The 27492-nt window shown below is 42.0% G+C and overlaps 1 protein-coding gene, 1 long non-coding RNA gene and 2 pseudogenes across 2 annotated transcripts; 2 read left to right on the top strand and 2 right to left on the bottom strand.

Annotated features, from left to right (window-relative positions):
- Nucleotides 1–2561: 2561 nt before the first annotated feature.
- Nucleotides 2562–9318, bottom strand: LOC147373470 (uncharacterized). The gene is made up of 3 exons (XR_015163094.1): nt 5440–9318; nt 3811–3882; nt 2562–3003 (listed from the first exon to the last, which is right to left on the bottom strand). It is a non-coding gene; the product is annotated as an uncharacterized LOC147373470 (long non-coding RNA).
- Nucleotides 9319–11052: 1734 nt separating this feature from the next.
- LOC147373469 (GTPase IMAP family member 4-like) lies at nt 11053–18545 on the bottom strand. The gene is made up of 3 exons (XM_086398208.1): nt 18498–18545; nt 15781–15834; nt 11053–12763 (listed from the first exon to the last, which is right to left on the bottom strand). The coding sequence occupies exons 2-3, from the start codon at nt 15818–15820 to the stop codon at nt 11844–11846; spliced, it is 960 nt and encodes a 319-aa protein (XP_086254334.1). The 5' UTR covers nt 15821–15834; nt 18498–18545; the 3' UTR covers nt 11053–11843.
- Nucleotides 18546–20938: 2393 nt separating this feature from the next.
- LOC147373468 (sulfate transporter pseudogene) lies at nt 20939–22046 on the top strand (annotated as a pseudogene).
- A 42-nt stretch (nt 22047–22088) lies between these two features.
- On the top strand, nt 22089–23125 carry LOC147373467 (sulfate transporter-like; annotated as a pseudogene).
- The last annotated feature ends 4367 nt before the right edge of the window (nt 23126–27492 follow it).

Genomic DNA, 27492 nt, shown 5'->3' with positions numbered 1-27492 from the left:
GGTTCCAGTTTCTCCACATGCTCATCAATACTTGTTGTTTCCTGTTTTTTTTTTTTTTTTTTAAATAACTTTTAATGGGTGTGAAGTGGTATCTTATTGTGATTTTAATTTGCATTTCCCCAGTGATTAGTGATGTTGAGCATCTTCTCTTATGCTTATTGGCTAGTTGTGTGTCTTCTTTGGACAAGTGTCTATTCAAGTCCTTAGCCCGTTACATTTTTTTTGTTTGTTTATTTTTGGCTGTGTGGGGTCTTTGTTGCTGCATGGGCTTTGTCTACTTGTGGTGAGCAGGGATTCTCTCTAGTTGCAGTCCATGGGCTTCTTATTGCAGTGGCTTTTTTTATTGCAGAGCATGGTCTCTAGGGTGCATGGGCTTCAGTAGCAACAGACTCAATTGCTCCATGGCATGTGAAATCTTCCTGGACCAGGGATTGGGCTCATGTCCCCTGCATTGACAGGCAGACTCCCAACCACTGGACCACCAGGGAAGTCCCTTAACCCATTTTTTAATTTGCCCTATTTTAATTTAGTATTAGGAGTTGCTTCCAGATATGAATTCTTTATCAGGTATGTAATTTTCAAATATTTTTTCAGTTGCCTTTTTATTCTATTGATAGTATTCTTTTATCCACAAAAGTTTAAAATTTTGATTTAGTCCAGTTTATCTATTTTTTTTCCTTTTGTTGCCTATGTTTTTAGTGTCATATCTAAGAAATCATTGTCAAATTCAGTATCATGGAACTTTCTCTCTATGTTGTCTATGAAGAGTTTTATACTTTTAGCTCTTACATTTAGGTCTTTGATCCATTTTGAGTTAGTTTTTGTAAGGTAAGTGTCCACCTTTATCTTTTTTTCTTCAAATGTAAATATTTAGTATTTCCAGCACTATTTTTTTGAAATCCCCTCTTACTTTTCTGACTTGATGATTTTTTTACTGTCTTATTATTTTTCAGTGCTTTCAAAAAAATGTTTTTAAGTACTTTTACAGGTCATTAAGTTATTTGTAACAGGAAGATTGATGTGCAAAACCTAGTTCACCATTGTACTTAAAATAGGAAAATTCATTAAGATTTTAAATCAGTTTGAATGACAGTACAAGTGATAACCTAAATCCTGTAAAACATGTGGAGGGGTGTAGATAAAGCTCCTATCCTTAGCTTTCAATACTATTTGGTTGCAGTTTTTCAGTTTTCATGGGAAAAAGGTACAGCTTATCACCATATGTGTTTTTTAAATAACCAAATAATTCTTTAGTCTAAATCTTATTTTCCTAGGTTATAAGTCTTACTTAGGATTGAATTACTAATGAAAGAAACAAAGACACAGATGTATAGAACAGCCTTTTGGACTCTGTGGGACAGGGAGGGGGGGATGATTTGGGAGAATGGCATTAAAACATGTATAATATCATAGAAGAGAAAAAAAAGAAACAGACATAATTTACTACCAAGAATTTGATAATCATGAAAGTATTCTCATCGCTTTTTAGTGGTTTTAAGTTTTCCCCACAATAGTGAATGAATAAGGATTAGATCCAAAATTTTAATCTGTCATTTAAATAATGATGTTTAATTAGGTAGATGGAGGAGCAACCTCTCTGTTTTAAAAAATTCAGCAACAAAGTAAATATTAGTCATACTGTCTTCAAATGATACACTGCTAATGTTTTTTTTTTTAATTTGTTTTTTATTGAAGGATAATTGCTTTACAGAATTTTGTTGTTTTCTGTCAAACCTCAACATGAATTAGCCACAGGTATACATATATCCCCTCCCTTTGAACCTCCCTCCCATCTCCCTCCCCATCCCACCCCTCTAGGTTGATACAGAGCCCCTGTTTGAGTTTCCTGAGCCATACAGCAAATTCTCCTTGGCTATCTATTTTACACATGGTGATGTAAGCTTCCATGTTACTCTTTCCATACTTATCACCCTCTCTTCCCCTCTCCCATGTCCATAAGTCTATTCTCTGTGTCTGTTTCTCCATTGCTGCCCTGTAAATAAGTTCTTCAGTACCATTCTTCTAGATTCTGTATATATGTGTTAGAATATGATATTTATCTTTCTCTTTCTGACTCACTTCACTCTGTATAATAGGTTCTAGGTTCATCCACCTCATCAGAACTGACTCAAATGCATTGCTTTTTATGGCTGAGTAATATTCCATTCTGTATATGTACCACAACTTCTTTATCCACTCATCTGCGATGGACATCTAGGTTGCTTCCATGTTCTAGCTATTGTAAATAGTGCTGCAGTGAACAATGGGATACATATGTCTTTTTCAATTTTGGTTTCCTCAGGGTATAATATGCCTAGGAGTGGGATTGCTGGGTCATATGGTGGTTTTATTCCTAGTTTTTTAAGGACTCTGAATACTGTCTTTCATAGTGGCTGTATCAATTTACCTTCCTACCAACAGTGCAAGAGTGTTCCCTTTGCTGCTAATGTTTTATTTCTTTTAGAAATTTCTTCTTTGTACATGAATAGGCAAGTATAGGATTCTCAGAAGTGAGAGCTAGAATCAGTCAGTATTCGTAGGTAGTAATTTTCAGAGATCTGTTGAGTGGTGCATTAATGATTTTATTCAGATGTTTATAACATTTGACTTTGTTCAAACTCATCATAGGATTCCTTGATAACATTTTTTTTCCTGTGAATCCTCTTGAACTGTGTACCAGTAGCACTTTTCACCCCCAAAGTGTACCCCTTCTGTGTGACATTGCATGTGTGTGTGCTTAGTTGCTCAGTCATGTCTGACTCTTTGCGACTCCATGGACTGTAGCCCGCCAGGCTCCTTTGTCCATGGGGATTCTCCAGGGAAGAATACAGAAGTGGGTTGTCATACCTTCCTCCACGGGATCTTCCCAATCCAGGAATCCAACTGAGGTCTTCTGCATTGCAGGCAGATTCTTTACCAGCTGGACTACCAGGGAATCCCATTATCCTCTTTAATTCACAATAGTAGTTGGTTGTCATGTATTTAGCAGGTAATTTGTTACATCTAAGAATTGAATTAAAATTTGTAATTACTTTTACAATACAAATTAGGGTGGATTTACACATAATCTTATTGTTTCTTGCTTCCTTGAGAGGGGAGAAAGAGATGGTGTTAAAATATAGTGAATGTACTTATTTATTCTATAGCCTGGTAGGGTATTTGCACTTGTAAATGTCATATATTATGTGTGTTGGAGAAGAAAAAAACATGAAGGGCTATTTTAATATAGAGGGTATCTGTGAAAAAATATCTGTGTAATATTTGTTGGGAAAAAAATTGACTAATGACCTTTAACTTTTAAAATTGCTTTCAACCAAGACATTTTATCAGTTTGTCAACAGTTTTAACGTACCTGATACTTGTGCCATGGTTCAGCTATGGAGAGAGCACAGTGTGGGCTGAAGAGCAGAGCGTTAGAGTGGTCACGGGAAGTCTGCCCTTATAAGTCTTGAAGATAAGCCCTGATACTGGGTTGTGTATATTTACTCCCTCAATGACTAATTCAATAAAGCCTATTCATTAAGGAAAACTTGTCCTTGACTCAGGTCCATGTGTCACAAATCACACTTTCCAATTTTAGGATTACGTCAGGCTGAAATCATGGACAAAACATGTTGCTATGTTCATTCTTTCTTTTATAACACAAGGAGTGGCTTATTATCAAATTGCCCACAGCAATTTGATCATCAGCAATTTTTATATATTTAGGGTGATTACTCCAACATTTCCTTAAAGCTATCGAGCTTTATAAAGCCCTTTCACTTTTTGGAACAAGAAAGAAAGAATTTTGGTTATATATTAAATGCTTACCTCTTGCCACACTTTGTATTATATTGAATCCAAGACAAGTAACACAGTTTCTCCTTGCAGGTTAACAGTTTTCTAGGAAAGTACAACACACAAAGCAGAAGAAAGGTTCACTCAGCTGAATTTTAAGAATAGTTTTGGTTTTTATCAAAGATCATCTTAGTCACTGAAGATTTATAATCTATAAAACAGAAGTGTCAGAACTATTATTGGATGGAGGAAGAGGAAGACATTTAAAAATTCCATTTAAGAAGCCATTATTGATCCTCTTTTTTTTTATTTTAAAAACTCTGATGGCTACTGGGATTACAAAGACCTGATTATGCCCCCAAGATATGTAAAATGTAGGAGGATAAGAGTTAACTCAAAGCTGTCTTGCCCTTTATAGAGTGCACATTGCTTTTATGGTATAAATTCCATTATTCTTCATAACAGTACTGTTTGGGTTTACAACTGGGGTAATAAAGGCCCACAAAGACCAAATGAAGAATGGAGTGGGTACTTAGCCCTGTTTCTGTGTTTCTGCAATGTCTTTTTGAGATACTGCTGCTGCTGCTGCTAAGTCGCTTCAGTCGTGTCTGACTCTGTTTGACCCCACAGACAGCAGCCCACCAGGCTCGCCCGTCCCTGGGATTCTCCATCTCCAGGCAAGAACACTGGAGTGGGTTGCCATTTCCTTCTCCAATGCATGAAAGTGAAAAGTTTTGAGATACTGAGTGAGGATTAAATGAGCTTTGTAGAGTAGCACGTGGAACTGTGTGGTACCTTTAGACTATATCTTGTGTTGGTGTTTTGTCACATTGCTAGAATAAAATGCAAAGCAAAACCATTTAGTATTTGGATAATACTGAATACATGAGATTTTAAAATTTATTTTTGTGACAGATTAATTGCATAATGTGTGTCAGACATTATATTCATTGACTGTTCTATTTGGTTCTGCTGTCACTCTTAGTAATTTAAGCATCCTTAATGCAGAAGATTTGTAAATGCTATTAAGCATAAAGATCCAGAAAGAAGTTATTTATTTACTCTGCCTCTCATTTTCTAGAAGGAGTCATTGTGAGCATTTTGATTTATTTCCTCAAGTTATTCTTTATCCATAAAAATAAGTCCTGTTTTATTGAGACCATGCGGCATATAATGATTGAATTCTATTATACTTTTATTTAAATACTTTACCCTCACAATAAAAATAATTAATATTTCTTGGGCATTTACCATATTTTTGGCATAGAGCTAATATATAATTATTTTATACTAAAATTTTTTGTATTTTAAAAATATGTATCACTCAAAACATGGCAAAGAATCTACATGTATAAGTTATGGATTTTTGTGAGCTGATCACCCAGAGTAAGAACAATGTGAGAACCAATACTATTGAAGGAATGACAAAATATACCACTTTGGCATAAGGATTATTTTGAGCTAAATGCACTTAAAAAAATGGCAGGTGCAAGAAGAATGCTCTGACCACAGCCCCCTCCCCCTGCCCCGCTCCACCCCATTCTTCCTGAAAGCAGAAGATAAAACTCTTCTCAAGTGAAAATGCCTTCCATACCATACTAAGAGGAAACATTTTTATCAGGGGAGCCAGGGGTTGAAACTGAGTAGTCTGTACAAACAAACCTTGTAAAAATAACTCCTGTCTCTACTCTTTTCTCACAGTTGCTTCTCTTTGTTTACCTAATATATAAGCACTTAGATTTTGCCAATTTGAGAAGTCTTCATTTTCTTGTGGACGCTTACATGTACGTGAAAAAATAATGTGTTTTCTTCTTTCATAGTGTCATAGTTCTAATAAAATTTTTTCTTCTTTTAATCTGTCTGAAGTCAGTTCAGTTCAGTTCAGTTGCTCAGTCGAGTCCGACTCTTTGCGACCCCATGAATCGCAGCACGCCAAGCCTCCCTGTCCATCACCAACTCCCGGAGTTCACTCAAACCCATGTCCATCGAGGCAGTGATGCCATCCAGCCATCTCATCCTCTGTTGTCCCCTCTCCTCCTGCCCCCAATCCCTCCCAGCATCAGGGTCTTTTCCAATGAGTCAACTCTTTGCATCAGGTGGCCAAAGTATTGGAGTTTCAGCTTCAGCATCAGTCCTTCCAATGAACACCCAGGACTGATCTCCTTTAGGACAGACTGGTTGGATATCCTTGCAGCCCAAGGGACTCTCAAGAGTCTTCTCCAACACCACAGTTCAAAAGCATCAATTCTTCGGTGCTCATCTTTCTTCACAGTCCAACTCTCACATCCATACGTGACCACTGGAAAAACCATAGCCTTGACTAGACGGACCTTTGTTGGCAAAGTAATGTCTCTGCTTTTGAATATGCTATCTAGGTTGGTCATAACTTTCCTTCCAAGGAGTAAGTGTCTTTTAATTTCACGGCTTCAGTCACCATCTGCAGCGATTTTGGAGTCCCAAAAAATAAAGTCTGACACTGTTTCCAGTTTCCCCATCTATCTGCCATGAAGTGATGGAACCAGATGCCATGATCTTTGTTTTCTGAATGTTGAGCTTTAAGCCAACTTTTTCACTCTCCTCTTTCACTTTCATCAAGAGGATTTTTAGTTCCTCTTCACTTTCTGCCATAAGGCTGGTGTTGTCTGCATATCTGAGGTTATTGATATTTCTCCAAGTAATCTTGATTCCAGCTTGTGCTTCTTCCAGCCCAACGTTTCTCATGATGTACTCTGCATATAAGGGAGGCAATGCCAAAGAATGTTCAAACTACTGCACAACTGCACTCATCTCACATGCTAGTAAAATAATGCTCAGAATCCTCCAAGCCAGGCTTCCATGATATGTGAACCGGGAACTTCCAGATGTTCAAGCCGGTTTTAGAAAAGGCAGAGTAAGCAGAAATCAAATTGCCAACATCCATTGGATTATCAAAAAAGCAAGAGAGTTCTAGAAAAACATCTACTTCTACCCTATTGCCTATGCCAAAGTCTTTGATTGTGTGGATCACAACAAACTGTGGGAAATTCTTCAAGAAATGGGAATACTAGACCACCGGATCTGCCTCCTGAGAAATCTGTATGCAGGTCAGGAAGCAACAGTTAGAACTGGACATGGAACAACAGACTGGTTCCAAACAAGAAAAGGAGTACGTCAAGGCTGTATATTGTCACCCTGCTTATTTAACTTATATGCAGAGTACATCATGAGAAGCGCTGGGCTGGAAATAGCACAAGCTGGAATCAAGATTTCCAGGAGAAATATCAATAACCTCAGATATGCAGATGACACCACCCTTAGGGAAGAAAGTGAAGAAGAACTAAGGAGCCTCTTGATGAAAGTGAAAGAGGAGTGAAAAAGTTGGCCTAAAACTTAACATTCAGAAAACTAATCATGGTGTATGGTTCCATCAATTTGTGGCAAATATATGGGGAAACAGTGGAAACAGTGAGAGACTTTATTTTGGGGGGCTCCAAAATCACTGCAGATGGTGACTGCAGCCATGAAATTAAGAGATGCTTGTTCCTTGGAAGAAAAGCTATGACCAACCTGGACAGCATATTAAAAAGCAGAGACAGTACTTTGCCGACTAGGTCCATCTAGTCAAAGCTATGGTTTTCCCTGTAGTCATGTATGGATGTGAGAGTTGGACTGTAAAAAAGCTGAGCACTGAAGAATTGATGCTGTTAAACTGTGGTGTTGGAGAAGATTCTTGAGATTCCCTTGGACTGCAAGGAGATCCAACCAGTCCATCCTAAAAGAAATCAGTTCTGAATATTCATTGGAAAGCCTGATGTTGAAGCTGAAACTCCAATGCTTTGGCCACCTGATGTGAAGAACTGACTCACTGGAAAAGACCCTGTTGCTGGGAAAGATTTAAAGCAGGAGGAGAAGGAGATGACAGAGGATGAGATGGTTGGATGGCATCATCGACTCGATGGACATGAGTTTGAGCAAACTTCAGAAGCTGGTGATGGACAGGGAAGCCTGACATGCTGCAGTCCATGTGATAGCAAAGAGTTGGACACAAGTGAGCAACTGAACTGAACTGACCAGGCTGAATGCCTTCTTTGTAGTCCCGAAATGACTTACTACTCAGCATCAGTAAATTGGTTAAAAAAAAAAAAAAAAGGCCAGACACCAGAGAGGAAGATTCTTATGCAGTATTAATAAAGTATATATATTTATATATGTGTGTTTGTGCATATTGGAGAGGGGCATGGCCACTCATTCCAGTATTCTTGCCTGGAGAGTCCTCATGGACAGAGGAGCCTGGTGGGCTACAGTCCAAGGGGTCACAAAGAATTGGGCATGACTGAACAACTAAGCACATATGTGTGTGTGTGTGCGTGTGTGTGTGTGTGTGTGCGTGTGTTCATGTGTATATATATATATATGGTTGTTCAGTCACTTAGTCATGTCCAACTTTTTGCCACGCCATGGACTGCAGCACGCCAGGTTTCCCTATCCATCACCAACCTCTGAAGTTTACTCAAACTCACGTCCATCAAGTTGCTGATGCCATGTAACCATCTCATCCCTTGTTGTTCCCTTCTTCTCCTGCCTTCAATCTTTCCCAGCATCAGGGTCTTTTCTAATGAGTCAGTGCTTCACAACAGGTGACTAAAGTATTGGACCTTCAGCTTCAGCATCTGTCCTTCCAATGAATATTCAGGCTGTATTCATTTAGGTTTAACTGATCTCCGTGCAGCTCAAGGGTCTCTCAAGAGTCTTCTCTAACACCACAGTTCAAAAGCATCAATTCTTCAGCAATCAGCCTTCTTTATAGTCCAACTCTCACATGACTACTGGAAAACCCATAGCTTTCACTATATAGACTTTTGTTGGCAAAGCGATATCTTTGCTGTTTAATACACTGTCTAGATTTGTCATACCTTTCCTTCCATGGAGCAAGCATCTTCTAATTTTATGGCTGCAGTCATCATCCACAGTAATTTTGGAGCCCAAGGAAAGAAAATCTGTCACTGTTTCTCCTTTTTCCCCTTTCTACTTGCGATGAAGTGATGGAACCAGATGCCACGATCTTTGTTTTTTGAATGTTGAGTTTTAAGCCAGCTTTTTCACTCTCCTCTTTTACCCTCATCAAGGTTCTTTAGTTCCTCTTCAATTTCTGGCATAAGGGTGGCATCATCTGCATATCTGAGGTGATTGATATTTTCCTGGCCATCTTGATTCCAGCTTGTGCTTCATCCAGCCCAGCATTTCTCATGATGTTCTCTGTACATAAGTTAAGTAAACAGGCTGAGCCTTGTCGTACTCGTTTCCCAATTTTGAACCAGTCTGTTGTTCCATGCAAGGTTCTAACTGCTGCTTTTTGATCCACAAACAGATTTCTCAGGAGACAGGTGAGGAGGTCTGATATTCCCATCTCTTGAAGATCACAGTTTGCTGTGATTCACACAGTCAAAGGCTTTAGCGTAGTCAATGAAGCAGAATTAGATGTTTTTCTTGAATTCCCTTGCTTTCTGTGTGATCTAACGGATGTTGGCAATTTGACATCTGGTTCCTCTGCTTTTTGTAAACCAGGCCTGGAAAATTGTAAATATTATTTTATATATATTATATATGTGTATATATATCATGCATATCTTTCTTAAAAGTCACATTCCTTAAGTATCAGGGAAGGGAGCCAAGTCCTTGGTAATTAGTAAAGCTAGGGGAGGTGATGGAATTCCAGCCAAATCCTGTTAATGTGCTACACTCAGTGCGCCAGCAAATCAGGAAAACTAAACAATCGCCACAGGATTGGGAAAGGTCAGTTTTCATTTTAATCCCAAAGAAAGCCAGTGTCAAAATATGGCAAATAATTACATTGCTGCTGTTGCTGCTAAGTCACTTCAGTCGTGGCCAACTCTGTGCGACCCCATAGATGGAATTACATTGAATACATTTCAATCCATTCTTGGATGTGTCTCAGGGACTTTTAAACTGTACATTCTTATAACAAAACAAGTATCCATATACTCATGTTCAGATTATTTTGATGAAATGATTTAAAGGAATGAGATGGGAAATAAATAGTAGAATGATTTTCTTTGTCTCATCTATAGCATTAACCTGGGGTGCAAGAATAAGAATAATTGAATGCATTTATACTGAAAATTACCACTGCAGCTAGCTTTTTTTTTTTCATCTTAAACCTGAATTTAATTTTCTTTGAGGGGTATGTGTTGTTCTTTGGTGGAATATTTGCTTGTGGAAAGTTGTAATACAATAGCATGTTAAATTCACACCTAAGAATTTTGACTGAAACACCAATGATGAAAGCTATAGAGACTAAGTTCTCCCACATTCTGCAGAGTGAAAGGGAATCTGTCCACTCAGAGGGACCGCCTCTGCTGTAGTCCTGTGCTTCTTTGCCAGGTGCTTCTCATATCCTTGAGCCTTTGCTAACTTCCCCTGTGGCACAGACAGTAAAGTGTCTGCCTACAATAGGAGAGACCTGGGTTCAATCCCTGGGTCAAGAAGATCCTCTGGAGAAAGACATGGTGACCCACTCCAGTACTCTTGCCTGGAAAATCCCATGGACAGACGAGCGTGGTAGGCTACAGTCCATGGGGTCACAAAGAGTCGGACATGACTGAGCAACTTAACTTCACTTTAGTGACTGAACAACAACAGCAATAGTTTCTTTCCAATAGTATGTTAGTTTCTACTGTACAGCAAAGTAAGTCAGCTATTGATAGATAGAAGCTGTGTTAAGGGTACAGTCCTGTGTGTTTGGGGGAAGTCAGTGCAAGGCATTATGTCCTCTTTTGGACAGAATGGGTTAGGGCATGGAGAAGATGATTTTAAGATGACCAAGCAAGGAGAGTTGGCATAGATCACGTGTGACCTTCAGACCATATTGGAAGAACATGGGAATGTGCTTGGGGAAAGCCTACAATTAATAGGTGAAGAGGACCCATTGGAAGAGGAGAAAAGGGACAGGGATGTCTCTATTTTATCCATAGATTTAAAAGAATTTCTGCAGCAGGAAAGCCACAAAGGTCTCAGAAACCTCGGTTACACATAATTTCTACCAACATAATGGATGAATCCAAGGAGAATGTAGACTTTGACTGACAGAGGCGTTGAGAATGTGGCTCAAATCTTCCGGGGTTGGGGGGAAAGGGGAGGGGAGATGTCTGGAGGGTGGACCAAGTCTACACCAAAATCATCTTGAACTTTTACCAAAAAAAACTGAAATTCACCCCTGTTCTTAGAAGGAATAGTGGTGCTTTTCAAGGAAAAAAAAATTTTTCCAATTTGCACAAGTATGAGAGAACAGAAGCATTTTATTAAAATAACAGTAAGCAAACAATTCATCTGCATGGGACAGCTGTTATTTTCACAGGAAAAGGAGAGAACTGGTTATTCAGCAAACTGTTTGTTGGTCAAAGACTTCCTACAGATACATCTGAACACACCAAGCATTATTCCCTTATCTGTTGAATATGTTTTGTGCCATTTGGCATTTCAGGTAGTTAAGTTCTGAAAGATCTATTTGCCAGAGAACCTTTGTTCGTAATGGTCAGCTGATAAGGAACAATTTGAGGCCTTCAGTAAAATTATAAGTGAACAAATTTCCATTCATCTAGAAAGATTTCTATCAGTATCTCCTTCTGTAAGTTTAACTAATGGAAAGAATTGATCTTTCTAATAAACTATAAGGGTAAGATGATCAATGCTGTCTAAAGACAAAATAAGTGAGAAAAAGCTGTAAGGGAAGATCACCCACCAATCTAGAAAGAATCTAGCAGAGAAATCTTTTCTAGGGATAAAGAGAGAAAGCTTGGGGTCATCTTCTTTGGTCTCCTGCATTCCCTGTCTTGGTGTCTCTGAGGAAGAATTCACAAATAAGGAGCATCAATACTTTCTGCTTTGGAGTTTCACAAGTTGAGAATTTATCCCTTTCCTGTTAAATCAATCAAACATATACCAATTATCAATAGTGAACTTACTCTCCTTAGCCCTGAGAGTCTCAGAGAAAAAGGAGAATGCTCTGAGTTATGTGGGGCAGGACCACCCCAAAATATGCAGGAAATATAGAAAGATTTTCATGAAGTTTAATCCCTAAACAGAGGGAAGACAAAGGAAGCAACCTGTAACAAGGTATAGATGATTTCAAATATCTTTTTCTGACTCAAAACATCATCTCTGGCTCTTTGCTGCCTTGAAACCCAGTGAGCCTCCGTTTCTGCCAATTGCCTTTCCATTTCCACCTTCCGCTTTTGCTGTTCTAGTTCATCCTTCAGCTTTCTGATTTCCTCTTCAAGCTCCTGTTTTATCTGAGCTTTCACTCTCTCGAGCTCTGCTCTGTAATATTCTTGTAACACTTGGATTTGTTTCTGAATCTCCTCCTCGGTCTTCTGATACAGGCTATTCGTGTAGTATCGACCATTGCACTTGTCCACCACATCCTGGACCAGGGCCAGCAGCTGCTCCCTCTGGTTCTCCTGCTCAGCTCCTGTGGCCTTGTTGTTGAAAACACAGTAGCGATCTCTAAACTTGCGAATCAGCTTTTGGATGGCTGTAGGATCTTGCTTTAAGTAATCATGGAAATCCATGCCTTCTAAGTCATCTTTCCGGGTGAATAAGAGAATCATGTGTTCCCTAGCTCTCTCTCCAAACATTGTCAGGATCTTCTCTGTGGCTTTCTGGTCTTCCAGCGTGTAACGGCCCAGTGGGATGACCAGGAGCAGAGCGTGAGGCCCCGGGGAAGTCAGCACCATGCAGCGGGTAATCTCCTTGAGAGTCTCAGCGTCTGGGACCTCCGTGTCAAAGAGGCCAGGTGTGTCCACGATGACAACTTCTCTCCCCTTCCAGGTGCTGCTTCCTTTCTTACAGTGCTTGGTGATGGATACAGCCGAAAAGCTAGACGGAAACACTTTCTCTCTGAGGATGCTGTTTCCTGTTGCGCTTTTTCCTGCCCCAGTCTTACCCACTAAGACAAGTCTCAGCTGGGAATCTCCAGAGTTTGCAAGCCCTGGAACATCAGGAAACAGAAGACCCAGTGTTAGAATGAACTTCAAATGTCTCCGCTGCAAGGCTCCCGCCCACTGAATAAATATTCAACCCTGAATGTTCATTGGAAGGACTGATGCTGTAGCCGAAGCTCCAATACTTTGGCCACCTGATGCAAAGAGCAGACTCACTGGAAAAGATTCTGATGCCGGGAAAGTTTGAAGGCAAAAGGAGAAGCGGGTGGCAGAGGATAAAATGGCTAGACAGCATCATCAAATCAATGGACATGAATTTGAGCAAACTCCAGGAGAGAGTAGAAGACAGAGGAACCTGGCAAGCTGCAATCCATGGGCATGACTTAGCAAGTGAACAACAATAACAACAGGTATTTTTCAGGATCCCTTTCAGCTTCTTACTCTGACCTTATGGAAACAAAAGCTCATAGAGGAGGAAACAATGTGATTAAGAAGAGGACTCTGAGTTGCTACCAGTAGCTGTTCTTCATAAGATAGGGGATAACACAAAACTGATTATGCATATTCGACTTCCTAGGAAAGTTGAAAGTTAATATCAGAGCAGTAGAGCACAGCAATTGAAACCTGAATTTAAACACTAAATCATCTACCAGCTCTTTCTGTGCTTGTATTTAGCAAGTCTCTGCATATCTCTGCAATGTGTCTATAAAGTCAAAGCCCCCTGGATTTGTCAGGCATAGACCCAGGACCAGAGGGAAGGCAATTGACAGTCACATGTGAAAGCCTGTTTTTCCAAGAAGGCAGACCTTGCCAGGCGGCCCTTGAACTTAAGGGTCTGATTCCTGCATGAGGAATCCTATGTTATATTTACCCATTTCTGCTTTGAGACAATGCCTACATTATCCCACATACAACATCATAGACACTGTTACCAACTCCAAGTTATTTTCAGAGGCATCACCATTCATCCAGGTCCTCAGACTAGAAACCTAGGAGTCACCCTTGACTCCCCTCTTTCCCCTACATTCCAGACCCAACCCATCAGATGTTCTCTTGGCTCCAAATCTGTTCGTCTGTCTCTGCTTTGAAGATCATCATTCCAGTCCAGATTCCATCACCACCCCTGCCTCAGCAGTCTGCTAACAGGTGTCTCCACTTCCACATTGTCCCTTTCAGTCTATTCTGTGAGGTGGGCTAATCTTTAAAAAATATCAATCATGCTTGGGGCTGGTGCACTGGGACGACCCAGAGGGATGGTATGGGGAGGGAGGAGGGAGGAGGGTTCAGGATGGGGAACACATGTATACCTGTGGCAGATTCATTTCGATATTTGGAAAAACTAATACAATATTGTAAAGTTTAAAAATAAAATAAAATTTAAAAAAATATATCAATCAAACAGAACCAGGAACTTGAGGAAACCCCTCCTGTGATGTCCACAAAATCTGTAGTTAATCTCCATCTCCCACACACTTTCTGATGAAGTGTTTGCTGCTGCTCCCTGAATCCCTAAGACAGAGTTTTACCCATTTCAGAACCAGAATCCCGGGATAAAAGAAGTAACCCAATGCTGCAAACACTGGATATGGGATGGCTAAGATTTATCTAAAAAAAAATGTACATAAGAATTCAGAGTATTCTTAATAGTTAGCCTCACAATAGAAGCTCCAACCTAAGGAGATCCCAGGGCATTGGTTGGCCTTAGAGAGAGGGTATAGGAAATTCATGGCCTGGCAGTGAAAAGGCACCAAGGACAGTGCCAACACCACAACCATTGCCCAATGCTGATATGTGGCCAATGGATGGCAAACTCTGAAGATGGCAGCCATAGCCACGAAGGAGTCCATCTCTGCACTCGTGCCTTTTGGGAAGGTGGATTCTCAGCTCCTCTCATCAGGATGCTGAGTCTGTTTCTCCAACCCTTCAGTCTGACTGGGCCATGTGACTTGCTTTGGATCATAGGATCATGAAAACATGGTTAAGCAGAGAATCCAAAAGCACTGACACATTGTGCTTTGCCTTCTCTTTCTGATTTTTGGAACCCTACACCTGCCCTGGACTAGCCTACTTGGTGAGGGCACAAGGCCCTGTTATCCCTGTCTGCCTGGCCGACCCAGAGCTTGCTGACCACCAGACATGTCTGTGAGGCTATCCAAGATATTGTGTTGCATCCTGAACCACCAGCTGAGCACCCACACATGAGTCAATCTGGCTGAGATTAGCCAGGTTGGTCCAGACCCAAGCACAGCCCAGTTCAGTTCAGTTCAGTCGCTCAGTCGTGTTCGATTCTTTGCAACCCCATGAATCGCAGCACGCCAGGCCTCCCTGTCCATCACCAAGTCTTGGAGTTCACTCACACTCACGTCCATTGAGTCGGTGATGCCATCCAGCCATCTCATCCTCTGTCGGCCCCTTCTCCTCCTGCCCCCAATCCCTCCCAGCATCAGAGTCTTTTCCAATGAGTCAACTCTTCGCAGGAGGTGGAAGTGACCCTCAAAATTAAGAGCCAACTAAATGATTGCTGTTTTAGGTTCCTAAATTACAGGGTGATTTGCTGAACCAGCAAAAGCTCAAATGATAGAATCTATTCCTAGGATAAATGGGTAGAGGGAGGGTTATATGAGAAACGGAGTGATCAGTCTGTTGAGTGTGTTTCTTAGAGTGAGGCCACTGGGAGCAGGGAAATTAGGGGCCTGAATGAGGCATTGATCACCCCCACGCTCCTCCTTCCCAGTCCTCTCAGGCTGAAGAGAGAGGCAGAGAAACCACCTGGGAGGCCACAGCCCCTGATCCACGTGCCCACATGGCAGGAAGTAGCAAGTAGGAAACCTCATCAAGCCCGGGAGCAGTCAGGGCATTGGAACTCTCCTCCTGCTCGCTGTTAAGCTACATCACAAGGAGGATGGATAGAGGGTGGAGAGAATGAGAAAGCAGAGCAAATGAGGGGAAAATGAGAAATGTGGTTGAAGATGTTTCACTCTTGTACAGGTTGGCTGGATGACAGGGCAGGAGAGTCCCAGCCCTCCCCACCAAGCCTGGCTGCCCTCCCCAAGCAGCCTCTCACCATGGCTGGTCCTGCGTTCGCTGAGGTACTGGGCTGCCATTGTGGTTTGGATTCCTGGGAATAGAGAGACAGAACTATGTTATGTCAGGGAAATGCAGAACAAACCAGAAACATTGACCTCCTGTAAACAACACTTTCTTCATAAACTTGCTGCTCGATCTCTCCTCTATTTCTCAATACTTCTTAATTCTGCTTTCAGTCTCATTTTCAGACTGTCAAGTTTCTTTACACAGATGTTAGTGCTTCAAGTGCTTCCTTGGCACTGGTTCTGGGTGCCCCTCCCGCCTCTATTCAATTATTGCTCTGAATGCCATTTATATGTAGTCTGCAGCCTGGACCCTTCCCAGTTGGCAATTCCATTTGGCAATTTTGTGGGCATCTCCAACCGATTTGGATAAAATGAAACCCTGACTTCCATCCCTAGCCTAACTCAAATTTCAGTAAGTGGCATCACAAAATGGCTCATGAAGAACCTCGGGGTCATCTCTGAAACACTTCTTTCCTCACTTGCTCACAGTCCATCACCAAATCCTATAGATTTTAGTTCCCCAAATGAAAAAGTATCCATTTCTCCCCATCTCCATGTGAATCCAATCCTATCATTTGATTGCAATGTAGTAGGCTCCCAAATGATACTGTATCTTCAATCCCTCCTCTACTCAATAGTCAGAGGCCTTTTTAAAATTTATAATCAAAGGATAATTGCTTTACAGCATTGTGTTGGTTTCTACCAAACATCAACATGAATCAGTCATAGGTTTACCATGTTCGCTCCCACTTGAACATCCCTCCCACCTCCCTCCACATCCTGCCCCTCTAGGTTGTTACTGAGCCCCGGTTTGAGGTCCCTGAGTCATACAGCAAATTCCCATTGGCTATCTATTTTACATATGGTAATGTATATTTCCATGTTACTCTCTCTATACATAGTCAGATGTCTTTTTGATATTTGTTTTTTTCTCATTTAGATTTTCTAATGGATTGTTTTGGTTTTTTATTTTTCAAATAGTTGAAAGCCCTTGGAATGATCCCAAAGGCCTTGCACGATCAATTTCTCTCTCTCTCTCTCAAAAAGCTTTAATCATACTGGCCTCCTCAGTGTCCCCTATATCCCCTAAGCTCCCCCCAGCTCCTAGATCTTTGAGGAGCACCTCCCCCTCCCTGGAGCACTCCCACCTCTACCCAATGGCCAACTGGTTTATGCTCAGCCCTGAGGCCTCAGTGTTTTGTTATTTCTCCAGAGGGGGCCTCTCCACCCACATCATCAACCAACAAGACAGGTTTGGTCTGAAGTTTGTTCTAACTACACCCTAGAGTTTCTATAGAATACATACCACAATAGGAAGTGGTTTGATTTTTTTTACTGTCTCCTTGTAGACTGCTAGCTTTGTGATGGTGAACTGTCTGTGTCTTGCATACCCCATTATTCCCAAGGAAAAAAGCACAGTATTGGACAAAGCATGGATCTCAAAAACTATTTGTTTAATGAATTACTTGATTAAAAAATACCCCACTGTTTCTTGCCTCCTCTGTGATTGAGCTTTATATCTCGCTTGCATCTGGCTGTGAAAAAACTTATCTTTTACTTATTAAAACCACATTGCTCTTGAAACATTGCATTACATTTTAGATGCTTTCTTTTATCACTACCTACTAAGGTTGGGCAATGGAGAAAGCCATTTGAAGAATTCTTAGCAGAGCAGATTTTAACTAGAACAGGCTGAAAATGCTATTTGCTAAAGATAGAGTCATCTGGTAGGAATGCATCAAATACAAATTTGAAGCACTTTCTTTTGAAAGTCGATTAGGAATAAGAGTAGGAAATAGCTTCTTATAAACTGGGAACTGATATCACCTAATTTTAAAGAATAAGCTTTGTTCATAAAGTTCATGTTGGTTGTGGGCGTTAGGAGGAGTAAGATACCAGAAATAGGAACATACAAGGTTTGGGTTATTTCTTAAAGTCTGCTGTCCAGTCTGTGGACTCTGCCTCAGCATTCTTTAATGCTGTTCTGTTTATCCTAGTTCAGATATTAAACCAGAGGACTGACCTTGTCTACACACTGACACTGGATGGCTGAATTCTCCTCCTACTGTTTAAGGAACAAGCATCAGTGGGTCCCCTGCTTCTCCTGAATGGTAGATAGTAACATGGGTTGGCATCTCCCTCCTCCTGTCTTCTAAAAGCTTCTTTTCCCCAACTCGGGGTGAGGCCCAGGAAGAAACTGTCCCTGAGGAGGCAGGTCCAAAGGGGCAGCTCTGAGCAGAGAGTTAACTGGGTAACAGACTCACTGGTCCTGCTCTGCGTGCTGGTTTTGCAACAGGGGAAGTGCTGAGCTGTGCCTCTTACATCTCCTCGAGCTCTTCTCAACACCAGCTTCCCACAGAATGAATTCTGTCTGCTTGGTCAATGCTAATCCTGAAAACTTCAAGTTTTCTTATAAATTCTATGAATGGTGAGAGGAATCATTTGTTTGTACAAGTATCCTCTGAGCCATCACCATGGAAAGAGGCATCAATTTGTAGGGCTCAGCCTTCAAAACAGATTGCAGCCTAAAATCATCAAAAACAGCAAACAGAAACCCAATGAGAAATATATTCTGAGAGCAAGTTTGCAAGGAGATTTAAGATACAGATCCAGGGGAGGAGTCCCCGTCCATCAAATCACACATTTCCCTCCCTCCCTCTCACCCCCACAAACACACCTCTTTCCTTACCTAGAAAATCTGGGGTCTGCTCCCTTCTCTTACTTTGAAGACAAGGCTGAACCAGGAGGTGATGCAAAGCTATTAAAAGGAGGAGACAGGAAGTGAGGGAGGAGCCATCCAAACTCACCCAAAAGACCTGCTGCCCCTGTGATCATCCAGGAGAGTTAGAACTCTTTGCAAAGATGAAACTGTTTTGTGTGGTTCCATATGGTTGCCCTGAGCCACATGGGTTATTATTAAGCTCATGAAATATAAGAAGTGTAATTGAAGAACTGATTTTTAAATTTTATTCCAAATTGTCTAATTGAAAGTTACAGTTGAATGGCCACACCTACCTAGTCACTACCATACTAGGCCTTGCAGAGATTACAAAAAGGAGGGAAACAAGATGGGTCATGCTGTGAAAGTCGAGAAAAAACTACTGGGTCAAAAACAGAGTGCTGACACTCAGATTGTGGCCAAGATGGCAGGGTAGGAAGACCCTGAGCACAACCCCTCCTATGGGCATGCCAGAATTATAAGCATCTAGAAAATAACTATGATCTAAGAACTAGTAGAAAAGATTTTCCACATCTAAAGGTAAAAAGAAGGAACCACAACAAGACAGATAGGAGGGAGTAAGGTCAAGACCTGCATCCCTAGGTAGGTGACTCACAAATGGGAAGATAATCACAACAACAGAGGTTTTCCCCAAGGAGCAAGGGATTGGGCCCCACTTCAGGCTCCCTGGAGGGGGGGTGTCCTGCACTAGAAAGGTGAGCCCCCAAAATATCTGACTTTGTTGTGTCATTGCTAAGTTGTGTCTGGCTCTTTGTGACCCCATGGATGGTAGCCCACCAGGCTCCTCTGTCCATGGGATTCTCCAGGCAAGAATCCTGGAGTGCGTAACCATTCCCTTCTCCAGGGGATCTTCCTGACCCAGGGATTGAATACACGTGTTCTGCATTGCAGGCAGATTCTTTATGACTGAGCCACCTGAGAAGCCCCAAAACATGTGACTTTGAAGGCTACAGGACTTATGCATGGGAGAGCGAGAAGGCATGGAAGCAGAGACCCCACTCTCAAAGGGCATGGACAAAATCTCTCATGCTCTGAGACCCAGTGCAGAAGCAGTGATATGACAGAAGCTTGAGGGAGACCCACTTGCTGATCTTGGAGAGCTGCCCAGAGAGGCAGGAGGCAATTGTATATATATATATATTTTTTCAGGGATTGGAAGAATCAATATTGTGGAAATGTCTGTAACGATACTGTTCTACACTATCCAATGTAATCTACAGACTCAATGCAATTTCTATCAAATAACCAGTGGCACTTCTCACAGAATTAAAACACAAAATTTTACTATTTGTATGGGAACACAAATGACCCTGGATAGCTAAAACAATCTTGCCAATAAAATGAACATGGAAGAAGAGGACAAATTCTTAGAAATGTACAATCTCCCAACAGTGAACCAGGAAAAAATCAAATATATGAATAGACCAATAACCAGTTCTATAGTCTCCCTATTGGGAAATCTAACCGGGTCTCCCACTTGACAGGTGGGGATACTGGTAAAGAATCCACCCGCAATGCAGGAGACCAGGGTTGAGAAGATCCCCTGGAGAAGGAAATGGCTACCCACTACAGTATTCTGGCCTGGAGAATTCCTTGGACTGTATAGTCCATGGGTTCACAAGGACTCGGACACAACTGAGTGACTTTCACTTTCACAATAACTAATCATGAAACTGAATGTGTTATTCAGACCAAGAAACAAAGTCCAGGACCAGATGGCTTCACAAGTGAATTCTATCAAACATTTATGAAAATGTTAGCAGCTATCCTCCTCAAATGATTTTTAAAAATTGCCGAGGAAGAAATACTTCCGAACTCATTGTATGAGGCCAGCATCACTCTGATATCAAAATCAGAAAAGATAACACACAAAAAGAAAAGTATAGGCCAATATCACTGATGAACATATATGCAAATGTCCTCAACAAAATATCAACAAACCATGCTGGGCTTTCACTCTAGAGTCACCTTCTGCACCTCCTAGATGGTGCCTGCATGCCACTCCCCTGCCCTGCCTGGCTGGGCCCTCCTCTTCCAGGGACCAGGCAATGGGTGGGCAAGGGGTCGATGGGTTAAAGGGACGCTGGCCTGGAGGTGGGCTGCCTCTGCCCACACCACCTTATCCCCTCAGTCCCGCCATGGTGGAAGATGCTCCTTGAAGGCAGGTTGTGTGTGGGTGGCCCAGAATCAAGCAGTTTGGAAAAGTCTCTTGACTCGGAAATCACAGAGAGCTATTCCAAAGTAGAAGGAATGCACTCAAACTAGCTTGGCCTGAAGGTAGAAAGTGAGAAGAGAGTCCTGCACCAGTTGCATTGAGAGATGAAGAGCTCCTATGTGAATTCGCCGATCTGATTTCTTGCTCAGCGAGGCTGGAACATCTATCTCCAGAAATGTCTTTGAAAAATAAAAAGCAAGATAACCTTTCATCTGAGGACTCCGTTAAAGGAAATAACCAATACAGGTCTCATGTAGGATCCCCCCTGGAGCATGAAGAGGAATCACGTAACAACTTTCAGCAATTTGAGACCAATGATCATTGCAGACCTTATCCTAGGGTCCACTTGGAGCCTTAAGAGAAACCAGATACTAACTTCAGGCAATTTGCCACAAAAACCTACAATTTCCAGTGCAATCCAACCAAACCCCAAAATATCATTTTTGGTTTCCTTCCTGTTTTGCAGTGGCTCCCAAAATGTAATCTGGAGGAAAACATTTTAGGAGATGTGATGTCTGGCTTGATTGGGGGCATCTTGTTGGTGCCCCAGCTCACTGCTTATTCTCTCTTGGCTGGCCAGGAAAATACCGATGGTCTACACACATCTTTTTTTGTCGGCTCACTTTACTTCCCATTGGGGACCTCCATCACATCTCTGTGGGCATCTTTGGAGTGTTGTGCCTTATGACCAGTCAGCTGTAGTTGACTGAGAATTGTACAGAGCTGGCAGTGACACTGCCCATGTTGCTCCTTCTTTGGGAATGGTTTCAGGTGGGAACACACTATTAAGCCAGACATCAGGCAAGATATGTAACACAAGTAGCTATGACATTATAGTTGACAGTATGGTCACCTTTAAGGTTGGAGTTTTTCAGGCAGCAATGTGCTCTATCAAGTGGGCTTTGTTTCAGTCTCTCTCTCAGATGCCTTGCTGAGTGGATTTGTCACCTGTGCCTCCTTCACAGCTGTTACATCTCAGGCCAAGTATCTCCCTGGACTCAGACTCCATTGGAGTAATGGTGGGGATTATTCATTAGTGAAAGTGAAAGTGTTAGAAGCTCAGTCATATCTGACTCTTTGTGACCCCATGGACTGTAGCCCACCAGGCTCCTCTGTCCATGGGACTTCTCCAGGCAACAATACCGGAGTGGGTTGCCATGCCCTCCTCCAGGGGATCTTCCTGACTCAGAGATACACTCTGTGTCTCTTAAGTCTCCTGCATTGGCAGGTGCATTCTTTATCACTAGTGCCACCTTGAAAGCCAAATCCCTGGAGAGCCCTAAGTAAATTTAAGAATCTGCCCAAGATGTGGTGCTTTCCTGGAAGCTCAGCTGGTAAAGGATCCGCCTGTGATGCAGGAGACTCCTGTTCAGTCCCTGGGTTGGGAAGATCCCCTGGAGAACGGGACGGCTACCCACTCTAGTATCTAGAGAATTCCATGGACGATGTGGAGGATTAACCGAATGGATACAGTTATCTCATTTGGTACTGTGCTGTCCTCTGAACTAAGTACTGAAATAGGCCTGCTTATTGGAGTTGGTTTTTCTTGTTTTCGCTCATCCTCTACACTCAGAAGTCAAAGACTTCATTGCTTGGCCCAACAAAAAAGCCTGAAATCTTTGAATCCATGTCTGCCTACAAGACCTGTCAGGCTAAGTCAACCATCAAGGTTGTCCACTAGAAATCCACTCTCTATTACATGAACAGAGAATATTTTAAATCTTTTTTATAAACCACCACCCCCCAATCCAGTCTTAGTAACCAGTTAAGTTCAGTCACTCAGTTGTGTCCGACTCTTTGTGACCCCATGGACTGCAGCCCGCCAGGCCTCCCTGTCCATCACCAAATCCCAGAGCTTGCTGAAACTCGTGTCCATTGAACCAGTGATGCCATCCAATCATTTCATAGGCAGCTCAGAAGAAGGTATCAAAGAAAAAGATCAAAAGGGAAATAGCCGCTCTCAGTGGAATCCAGGATGAAGTTTCAGTGCAACTTTCCCATTCCTTAGAGTTCCACACCATCGTGACTGAGTACAGTGCAATACAGCTTTTAGATCCAGCAGGGATCCACATGATGAAAGAAGTTCTCAGGGTTTATGAAACCATTCGCATCCAGGTTCTGCTGGCTAAGTGCAATCCCTCTGTGAGGGACTCCCTGGCCCAGGGAGAGTACTGGAGAAAAGAAGGGGAAAATCTCTTTTACAGTGTATGTGAAGAATGACTTTTGCAGAAGACTCTCAAAACTCGAAAGATGTTCCCACTGGTCTGAGCTTTTCCAGTGATTGAGAAAGTAGATGGAAGGAAGGAATACTGTGTAGCCAGTTGTTTAAAAGTTCAAGTGTGCAGCATGTTGTACCGTGGACCTGGAAATTGTCCCCTCCTGGAGATTTTGGCCTTTTGGCTGGACAGAACTCTTCCTTTGAAGCTGATGGCCGTCGTCAATACATAAATGCAGCAGAGCTTTTAGTTAGGCAGAATCAAAAAGAAGAAACTACCGAGGTTTTCAGCTTTCTTGCACATATGGAATTATATGAGTATCTGTTGAATTGAACTGTAATTCAGTTCAGTGGCTCAGTCATGTCCGACTCTTTGTGACCCCATGAATTGCAGCACACCCGGCCTCCCTGTCCATCACCAACTCCCACAGTTCACTCAAATTCATGTCCATCGAGTCGGTGATGCCATCCAGCCATCTCATTCTCTGTCGTCCCCTTCTCCTCCTGCTCCCAATCCCTCCCAGCACCAGAGTCTTTTCCAATGAGTCAACTCTTCACATGAGGTGGCCAAAGTACTGGAGTTTCAGCTTTAGCATCATTCTTTCCAAAGAACACCCAGGACTGATCTCCTTTAGAATGGACTGGTTGGATCTCCTTGCAGTCCAAGGGACTCTCAAGAGTCTTCTCCAACTGTAGAGTAGCCCCCAGATTTAATGACCGTCTTGTTTTAGGAGATAAGCATCTGGACTCTTCCTTTCTTAGGAGGTGAAGGGGTAAAGATGGCATTTACATGAGAAGTCCTGGAGCCTGTTTGGCAGGGTTCCCTAGAGAGGGAGTAGAACGGATGTAGGGAAAGAATACTGTGTCTGGTCCTGCAAGAGCAGGTCGAGAGGCTTCCCGAGTGCAGGTTAGTAATTAGACAAGCTTGTGTTCACTTTGGGCTTCCCTAGTCCTTGTCTTCCCTGACCACCCCGCCCTGCCACCCCCAGATGGCACTCAGGTCTCTGACAATTCATCTCAGGCAAAGTCTTACCAAGAGTCTAATGGCTAAGCAGGTTTGCAAAATCCTACCAGTCAGCCGAACTTTATACAGAATACTCTTGACGATACACTTGATGCTTTTAGTCAGCCTTTTTGTTAGGGTAAGTAGGTAAGAAAAGAACTCCTCAAAATCAGCCAACCCAATGAGAATCCTCCCTGTCTCTTCTGTGATCCCTACCTGTCCCTGTTTCTGAGGACTTCTTCCCATTAAGCGCTGTGTGCCTCCCATGGAATCTGTCCTAAACTGCTGTATCTGATGAGCAGTGAGTAACGAGTTGGCCAGGCAAAAGGTAAAATGCTGGCTGGGTAATTTTGTGTAGCCTTTACTTTTTTTTATTTGGCTGCACTCGTTCTTTGCTGCTGCACCTGGGCTTTTCTCTAGTTGCAGAGAGTAGAGCTAATCTCCAGTTGCAGGGAGTGTGGGTTTGTCTTGCTGGGAAGCATGGGCTCTAGGGCACGTGGGCTTCATTAGTTGTGGCACAGGAGCTCTAGAGCACAAGGTCAGTACTTGTGGCACACAGGCTTAGTTGCTCTGCAGTATGTGAGATCCTCCCAGACTAGGGATGGAACCTGTGTCTCTTGTATTGGCAGGAGGATTCTTTACCACTGAGCCACCAGGGAAGCCCATATGTAGCCTTTTAAATGAGCCTGAAGCAAATTGTTCAGGATAGATTGCAAAAAGGCATGATTGACAGCTTCCCTTAAGAATTTATTTATTTAGCAGTGAGTTGTTTTTTCCTTCCCATGATATTTTAGCAAGGGTCAACTGGGAATTGACAGTCTTTTGCATATTGAGAAGCTGCTGGTCGTCTTTATTTACTCAGCAAGAAAAATTTATTGTAACCAATGGAAAAGAATGAACATAAGTGTAGTCTGCTTCCCAAAGAACATCAATAATTAATCTGCAGATGTTTTTAGTGAAAACAGAGTGAAAGCTTACTGCCATGCACCCTATTGATATACAAAGAATACTGATGACAGTGACAGCTTTCAACTCTATGAAACAAGGTGAAAGTGAAAGTCACTCAATCATGTCCAACTTTTTGCGACCCCATGGACTGTAGCCCGCCAGGCTCCTCTGTCCATGGAATTCTCCAGGCAAGAATACTGGAGTGGGTTGCCATGCCCTTCTCTAGGATGTCTTCCCAACCCAGGGATTGAACTCGGGTCTCCTGCATTGCAGGCTCTTTGGATCCTCTAAAACTATTATGTAAGAGGATTTAGAAGCATCACATTCATACAACCCAGATTCTGTGGGTGAATTATTTATGATAGCTGATCACAGGTTGTGGCATAGCAAGATTTCCTTTTCAAAAGCAAGTACGCCCAACATTGAAAGCTTAAAGTTCTGTATCTGGGCTTTTATGGGTGAAGAAAATAAACAGATTTTCCAAAGCTAGGACTAGGAGACTAGTTTATGTGAAAATAAATAGCACACTATTTTAAACAAATGAGATAAAAATAGCAAAAATGCAACATCAATTTTAACCCACTCCTACATTCTAAAATGACTACTGGTTTTTCCAGTAGTCATGTATGGATGTGAGAGTTGGACCATAAAAATGGCTGAGTGCCAAAGAACTGATGTTTTTTAACTGTGGTGTTAGAGAAGACTCTTGAGAGTTCCTTGGACTGCAAGGAGATCAAAAAAGTCAATCCTAAAGGAAATCAATTCTAAATAGTTATGAGAGGGATTGATACTGAGGCTGAAGTTCCAATACTTTGGCCACCTGATGCAAAGAGCTAACTCACTGAGAAAGACCCTGATGCTGGAAAAGATTGAAAGCAAGAGGAGAAGGGGAAGAGGATGAGATGGTTGGATGGCATCACCAACTCGTTGGACATGAGTTTGAGCAAGCTCCAGGAGTTGGTGATGGACAGGGAAGCCTGGCATGCTGCAGTCCATAGGGTTGGAAAGGGTCAGACACCACTTAGTGACTGAACAACAACAACATTCTAAAATGTTAAAGTATTCATGAAAAGCAAAACTTATGAGTAGAGCACCTATTAGAGGGGGAGACTTAAAAATTTTTTTTTTATATTTTGTATTGGAGTATAGCTGATTAAGGAGTGGGACACTTTTAAAATATCTTTTTTGTTGGCTCCATAAATTGCAAGTGTTGCTTCTCTTTGGGGAGAGCTCTGCCCATCATGAAAAATGCCTTTCTGTTATTAAAGCAAAGCAGTTTCTCATGAGCTAGATTTCTGTTTTGAGGTGATTGACATCATGATTCCATGTCATAGTGTCCTGAGTGTTGACATCCTTTTAGAACTTAAGTCTAGAAATTCAGAAGTGTTAGCTGCTCTTTGTATTTGTCTTTTGTTCACTGTTTGTAGCCAATATTTGCTCTTTCTCTTCAGTCTTATGAATAGTAAAATTAAAAAAATTAGCAAACCAAATCAAATAATACATTAAAAGGGTCATATACCGGGATCAGGTGGATTCATCCTACGGATATGAGGATTTTTCGATTTCTGCAAACCAGTGTGATATGCCATGTTAACAAATTGAAGAATAAAAAAAAATTCAATTATCTCAATAGATGTAGAAAAACTTTTTGATAAAATTCAGCATCCATTTATAATAAAAAATCTCCAGGAAGTGGACATAAAGGGAACATCAGTTCAGTTCAGTTTAGTTCAGTCACTCAGTTGTGTCCAACTCTTTGCAACCCTATGAACCGCAGCACACCAGCTCTCCCTGCCCAGCACCAACTCCTGGAGTCCACCCAAAACTGTGTCCATTGAGTCGGTGATGCCATCCAACCATCTCATCCTCTGTCATCCCCTTCTCCTCCCACCTTCAATCTTTCCCAGCATCAGGGTCTTTTCAAATGAGTCAGCTCTTTGCATCAGGTGGCCAAAGTATTGGAGTTTCAGCTTCAACATCAGTCCTTCCAATGAATATTCAGGACTTATTTCCTTTAGGATGGACTGGTTGGATCTCCTTGCAGTCCAAGGGACTCTCAAGAGTCTTCTCCAACACCACAGTGCAAAAGCATCAATTCTTCGGGGCTCAGCGTTCTTTATAGTCCAACTCTCACATCCATACATGACCACTGAAAAAACCATAGCCTTAACTAGATGGACCTTTGTTGACAAAGTAATGTCTACCTCAACACAATAAAGGCCATATATGACAAACCCATGGCTTTCCTGGTGGCTCAGTGGGAAAGAAGCCACCTGCCAGTGCAAGAGATGTGGGTCCAATCTCTGGGTGGGGAAGATCCCTTGGAGAAGGGAATGGCTACCCACTCCAGGTGTTCTTGCCTGGGAAGTCCCACAGACAGAAGAGCCTGGCAGCTACAGTCCACCGGGTCCCAGAAGAGTTGGATATGACTTAGTGACTAAATAACAATGACAAACCCATAGCAAACATCATAGTCAACAGTCAAAAGCTGAAAGCACTCAGTCTAGGATCAGGAGCAAGTTGATAATGCCCACTCTTGCCACTTTGGCTGAACATAGTTTTG

The sequence above is a fragment of the Bos grunniens genome, chromosome 4, assembly GCF_055505025.1.
Source record: "Bos grunniens cultivar Pamir isolate PY7600 chromosome 4, Bosgru_T2T1.0, whole genome shotgun sequence".
NCBI classification, from domain to species: Eukaryota; Metazoa; Chordata; class Mammalia; order Artiodactyla; family Bovidae; genus Bos; species Bos grunniens.
This window is presented reverse-complemented; position numbering and strand designations above follow the sequence as displayed.